Genomic DNA, 6843 nt, shown 5'->3' with positions numbered 1-6843 from the left:
GTCCACATGCAACCAGGAGCACATGCCTCCCTACAGGCCGATCACGCAGACTGCGTGGGGCCTCACCTCGCGGAGGGGTCCTCACCTCGCGGAGGGGGCCTCATCTTGCGGAGGGTTCTTCATTTTGCGGAGGGAGCATCATCTGAAGCACAAATGCGGCGCACCTACAGTGTAAGCGCGCCACAGTTTCGCCGCTGCGAGGCTCCACGACCCCCCCATCCTACAATATCCAACCCTGAAGCATCTCAATGTGTATCTCCTCTTGTGTCCACCCCAGTGACCTTTATAGAGAATGGGACACGGTTATCATGTCCTTTCCACCTCTGCTTTTTCCATCTGGGACACATTCCTAAAAGTCTCCTTTCAACCTTTACAAATCTGTCATTGGATGGTTTGCAAGAATCTCTTTAAGGGCAACTGAAAACTCTTCTTCATGTACTCCCCAGATTTTCCCATACATACTTCCATAAATGTTTCATTAGCAACCACAGAGCTGCAACCCTTCTGCCCTCCATACCAGTCTGCTGCTTCAGGAGTCACTTGAGTTCACCAAGTCTTAAGGGTTTGACCACAGGTGTGCACTAGTGGGTTATTTGGGGGCTGCCACAACAGATCCAGAAGACCTTCTGGCCATGAAGAAAATGCAGTCAACTTTGAACTTGGCTCATTTAGATTGCATGTATTCAGTCTCCCCCTGCATGCAAGAGTTAATATGTTTCAGATTTAAAACAGAATTAAAATGTAATCATTTATTTAGGAAATGTTGGAAGTAACATGGGTCGAGGCTGAAAGACTTTTCCTTTTTATACAGAAACAGAAGACTACAGACTTTTTTTAAATATCGCTCAAATATTTTGAAAATAGTTCTGCCTTCCTGCTCTCGCATGTCTGTCTCACTGTCTGTTCTATTCTTTATCTTCTACTATTCATTGTCTATCTTGTTGTATGTAGCTCATTACCATATGCTTCAATTTAAGTCTCTTATCTCTTTTTTACTGGCTCTGTTTTTATCTGTCTGGTAGAATCTGTTATTCTCAAAGCTCTATCCGTATTACCTTACTTTTTGTTTGTTTTCCGTTCTCTTCTTTTCTTTTGACTGACTGCACATGCAAGGGTGTATGTGATCGAAAACATCCAATACTCAGGGGCTTTAATTATCTTGATTTGCCCTCTGAGCAAAACTGCGATACAATTGCAATCTCCTTTTTCTTGTATTCTATTTATGTTTTAGAGGAACAAAAATACTAATCCCTTTCCCCTGAGAGCTTGAAATTCCTCCTATTACTGAGCTTTCTGTCTTAGGGAATCTCTGTCCTTCCTCCTCCGAGGGTCTCACAGGGACGTATTAAATGAATAAGGAAACCTACAGCATTTGACCTGAGGCAGCACAACATGAAGCATGTAAATTACCTTTGCTTTACTCTCTGTGGTGCTCTGTTTAGTAGCCTGCAGGGTTTGTCCTGATAATGATTTGCACAACCCACTAATGACTCATTGATTTCACCATCCAACTTTTTTAGCCCCTTTGAAAGATATTTTAAGCAAGAATAAGGAAAGTTGGGAAAAGGACAGAATTTCTGTGAAAATTGTTTATTAATAACCAAGAACATGTTGAATCCAGGTTACAACAGTTTTGAAAGCAACTTACTGTAGCTACCTAAATGCAATATGTTCAGTTTACATGTACATTTAAAAAAATACAACAATGCATCTTACGTGCCTCTTCCCTTCTATAACAGTAAACAATGTTCTCAAGATATCAGTTTGCGATATGTCACGTTTGTTTTTTCCTGTGTGTGCGTCTGTGTGTGTTATGTATCTCAGTTTAGCAGCCTCTTGTGACATGGGTCTACTGCCTGCCTCTTCCCATCACTGAAGGATGAGTATAGTCAGGCATGATGTTGTGACATGACAAAGCTCAAGTCATTCTCCATTATGGTCAAGTGCTCATTCCATTAAAAACTGGGTGCTATTTTCCATTGATCGGAGGCCCAGGGGAAATAAGGTCAACTTGAGTGTTGTGATATGAGGCAGAGAGCCTATATAAGCTACAGGACAGCTTCCTCTGCTTACCACTTTAAAAAAAAAAGCTTATCTATGTGGTGTTAATGTAATGTAGATGTAGCAGTGAATGCGTCTGATGCCCATTACCTTGTTTTTGAACCTTCATGTTGACGAGGATTCTTTACTTTGAATTTGAAGATGATTTTTGTTTTGGCTTTACTATAAATGTTACCCTTATTTATTTCCTGTTGATACTGTGTTTGTCAGAATGGGGTCATAATGTTTTTGTATTGTGAGCACTAGCTCTGACCACTGACACATTTGTTTGGTGCTTTTTTACTGATTGTATGGGTTACCCAAAAAGATATTATTAGAACTAGACAGTGACTTATTTTAAATTAAGGATGATTTATTTGTGGATGAGATTAGTAGAGCAAGGTCTTTCCTGGAGAAGGACCAAGCTTGTGGTTTTGAGTCTGTTGTGGTGTATAATGTTTCCCTACAACTCCTGCCAAGACCAGAGCCAACAATGCAAAATAATCCCGGGATCAATGTCTCTGCCTGTGCTGCAGAAAAAGGGGGACATCATATTGGGGGGGCTCTTCTCCCTTCATGATATGGTGATGGAGCCCAGTCTGTCCTTCACTTCTAAGCCTCCACCTGCACATTGCACCAGGTAAGCTGTTTTTTAACTTATCTTGAAAATGCTGTAGCTGCAAATGTTTGATGTAACCTCTGCTCAGATGCCCATATATGGCACAGATCTTGCTTGTTTAGTTCTGTGAAGCAACTTTTTATGAACTATGTTAAGTGAAATGCATTGCAATTGCTTCAACTTTGCCTGAATACATCTTCTCCATTCTTGCAGGTTTAACTTTCGGACATTCCGCTGGATGCAAACTATGATCTTTGCCATAGAGGATATCAATAGAGATGGCAAGCTCCTTCCCAACATCACACTTGGCTACAAGATCTTTGATTCATGCAGTACGCCCCACCAGGCCCTGAAGGCTGTCATGGAGTTAGTGAGAAATGAAAAGGTTACAGGAGTTGAAGTGGAGAAAGAGAGTCAAGGCACCTGTCGTGGGACTGTACCAGCAGTGATAGGAGACGGAGGCTCTACTCAGTCCCTTGTTGTTGCCCGTTTCCTCGGAGTCTTCCAAGTGCCACAGGTAAGTTAGATAAAGCCACTCACAACTGTGTTTGCCACATTGTTATTTGTTGTGTTTTAATACCACTGTGTCAATGATTAAAACTCAAATTGTAAGTTTTGGAGTATTCAAGTTTAGTCCATACAGTATGACTGAATAAATAATGTTTTATTGTGGGACATTGGGACACGTTTGTTTTTCTTTTATTTAGGTAAGTTATTTCTCCAGTTGTGCCTGTCTCAGTGACAAAAAGGAGTTTCCTGCCTTTTTAAGGACCATGCCCAGTGACTTATTTCAGGTAAGAGGAAGCTTAGGACACTGGGACACTAAGATTATTCACAATGTCACACAAACAGAATCATATCCACATGTTTATTCCTGTAACAATAGACCAAACCACCAAAGCAAATTCCTTGTAGGTGAAATCGTACTTTCTTATACTGAATATATATAATATGTGTCCCTCTCCTTGTGTATTTATTCCCCTTTTCTTTCTATCTCTAGGTAGATGCAATGGTACAACTCGTCAAGCATTTTGGCTGGACTTGGGTAGGTGTGATAGCAGGGGATGATGCCTATGGCCTTGGAGGGGCCAACATATTTGCGGATGAGGTATAGTCACACAACAATGAATAAACAATTTAATAAGAATAAATTGTCATGTTGGAATGTATGTAGCCTATACATTTAGAAAATGAAATAAGTTATCTTGAATCCTGTAATGCTCCCTTAGGTCAGAAAGTTAGGTGTCTGTGTTGCTCTAAATGAGGTCATCCCGAAGAACCGAGCACAGATCACCATTTCATCCATCATTTCCAAGATCCGCTCTTCTGGGGCTCGGGTGATCCTAGTGTTTGCTGTGGAACAAGATGCAGCTGCTTTGTTTGATGAAGCTCTCAGGCATGACATTTCGTTTTTCTAACACTATTATTATCTGTATGTTGTGATTAAAACTCACTTGTATTATTGGTTTTGTTGATTTTATTACAGATTCATGTTGCCTGAGTTTGAATGTCCATATGTTTATCATTGCAAACAAATCATATTCATATCTCTTTAATTTAGAGAGGGGCTCACTGGGATACAGTGGCTTGCCAGTGAGGCCTGGAGCACAGCTGCCGTCCTCTCCACCCCAAAAAAGTACCACCACATCCTCCAGGGTTCTATGGGTTTTGCCATTCGTCGAGCACAGATCCCTGGATTGCAAGACTTTCTGCTTAGCTTGAATCCCTCGAGGCCAGGTGCCCTTCCAAATCCTTTCGTGATACCCTTCTGGGAAGAAATGTTTCAATGTAGCCTGGGTGTGCAGACTGAAGGTCAGGAACATAATGTTGAGGATAAACGTCCATGTTCTGGAGCAGAAGACCTGGAGAGTGTCAAGAATATCTATTCAGATGTGTCGCAACTAAGGATTTCCTACAATGTGTATAAGGCTGTGTATGCCATTGTCCATGCACTGAAGGCTATGAGAAGCTGTGTAAAAGGAAAAGGGCCATTTTCTCAGCAGGCCTGTCCAAATACAGACAATATACAGCCATGGCAGGTACCTTCCTATTTGCTCACCAATTCAGTACAAACAAGTTATAGCAATGCGTGATCATAATTTATGGATCTTGCTTATATTACAAAAATAATAACGTTCTTCCCTTAGCTACTTCATTATATAAAACAGGTGGAATACATCAGCTCCTTTGGTGATGAAATCAAGTTTGATGAGAATGGGGATCCTGCAGCCATGTATGACCTTGTGAACTGGCAGATGGGACAAGATGGAGAAATGGAATTTGTCACTATTGGAAAATTTGATGAGACGACCACAGTTGGAAAGCAAAAACTCCAGATCGAGGAACCTATCATAGTTTGGAACAGTAACGAAACCAATGTACGGGAATCAATAGAATACAATTATATCTTGTATATCGCATTTTTTGCAATTATATATTTTTATTGTGACTGGGTTGTGAAGTATGCTTTATCCCATTTGCTCAGGTTCCCTTGTCGGTATGCAGCAGCATTTGTCCCGCAGGAACCCGGAAGTCTATCAGACCTAACTTCCCTGTGTGCTGCCATGATTGTGTGGTTTGCACAGCTGGGGAGATAAGCAATCAGACTGGTGAGACAAAATACTTTCCTACATTTTGAGAATGTGATCAACAATTGCAGTGTTAAAGCCACAGCTTAAGACTTGTTGTCTGTGTCTTTAAGATGCCATAGAGTGTGTGCGCTGTTTGCCAGAGTTCTGGTCCAATAATGAGAAAACAGCCTGTATCCCAAAATATGTGGATTTCCTCTCCTTCAGTGGCACCATGGGCATTATTTTGACGGTTATTTCCCTCATTGGCTCCTTCTGCACCTGTGTTGTGGCCTTTATATTTTCCTATCACAGAACCACACCCATTGTCAAAGCCAACAACTCTGAGCTGAGCTTCCTGCTGCTCTTCTCCTTGACTCTGTGTTTCTTGTGTTCTCTGACCTTTATCGGCCGGCCCTCTGAGTGGTCCTGCATGCTGCGACACACAGCATTCGGCATCACCTTTGTTCTTTGCATATCTTGTATTCTGGGGAAAACCATAGTGGTGTTAATGGCCTTCAAGGCTACTCTTCCAGGCAGCAATGTAATGAAATGGTTTGGGCCTGCGCAGCAAAAGGCAATCATTACCATTTGTACAATGATCCAGGTAAGGACTTCTGACTCTTTATTTGTTTAAATGGTTAGGATATAATTAATTTAAATGTTTGAATGACACTGGTTTGTTTTTATGCAGGTAATCATCTGCACAGTGTGGCTGGTTGTTGTTCCCCCTACTCCACGCAAACTGATACCACGTGAGAGTGTTATTGTCATTCTCTTGTGCGCTGAAGGCTCACCCGTAGCATTTTCTCTCGTGCTGGGCTACATTGGCCTGCTGGCCTGCGTCTGCCTACTCCTGGCCTTCTTGGCAAGGAAACTCCCGGACAACTTCAATGAGGCCAGACTCATTACGTTCAGCATGCTCATTTTTTGTGCAGTGTGGATAGCCTTTGTTCCAGCCTACATTAGCTCTCCAGGAAAGTACTCAACGGCCACAGAGGTATTTGCTATCTTGGCTTCAAGTTATGGATTGCTCGGCTGTATCTTTGCACCCAAGTGCTACATTATCCTACTCAGACCAGAAAAGAACACATGGAAACACCTGATGGCGAAACCTGACAAATCTTAGGAGATCATCTTTCATGCATATTTTATGGAATCGTTTTCACTGGCCTTTCCTACAGGTTAATGAAATATCATTTTTGATATAACTTAATTTCAAAATGTGTTTTTTTGAGGTTGAATATTAAGTGACACAAATGACAAAGTTTATAAGTCTCCTGTTCTTGTTTATGAACATTTATTATTGTTTTACCACTAGATGGTAGCAGTGTGTTGTTAATGCTTTTTTGTGCTTTTTATCTATGCCCATCTGGAAATACGCAACCACACACCTTTTTCATACAAATATATTTTCCAATGTCTTTATAACTGTCCCTTTAGATAATTTTCAAGCTAATGATGTAAAAACTCACTGGATTAGTTCAATATCAATTCAAACTGTACTCTCATCATTGGATCAAATCTGGCACTGTCCCACTAGATAATTTAAAACACGTTTATCCATCATAAAGTGGTAATGTTATCCAATGAACCCTCCTATAGTCTGTTTAATCC

At 41.1% G+C, this 6843-nt stretch overlaps 1 protein-coding gene across 1 annotated transcript; it reads left to right on the top strand.

The window, feature by feature from the left end:
* Nucleotides 1–2555: 2555 nt before the first annotated feature.
* On the top strand, nucleotides 2556–6355 carry LOC104948703 (extracellular calcium-sensing receptor-like). Its single transcript, XM_010774923.1, has 10 exons — nucleotides 2556–2680; nucleotides 2873–3176; nucleotides 3367–3453; nucleotides 3660–3767; nucleotides 3889–4067; nucleotides 4221–4698; nucleotides 4807–5037; nucleotides 5145–5268; nucleotides 5361–5833; nucleotides 5921–6355. The coding sequence occupies exons 1-10, from the start codon at nucleotides 2556–2558 to the stop codon at nucleotides 6353–6355; spliced, it is 2544 nt and encodes an 847-aa protein (XP_010773225.1).
* The last annotated feature ends 488 nt before the right edge of the window (nucleotides 6356–6843 follow it).

The sequence above is a fragment of the Notothenia coriiceps genome, unplaced genomic scaffold (genome assembly GCF_000735185.1).
Source record: "Notothenia coriiceps isolate Sejong01 unplaced genomic scaffold, NC01 NC01_scaffold00014919, whole genome shotgun sequence".
NCBI lineage: Eukaryota > Metazoa > Chordata > Actinopteri > Perciformes > Nototheniidae > Notothenia > Notothenia coriiceps.
This window is presented reverse-complemented; position numbering and strand designations above follow the sequence as displayed.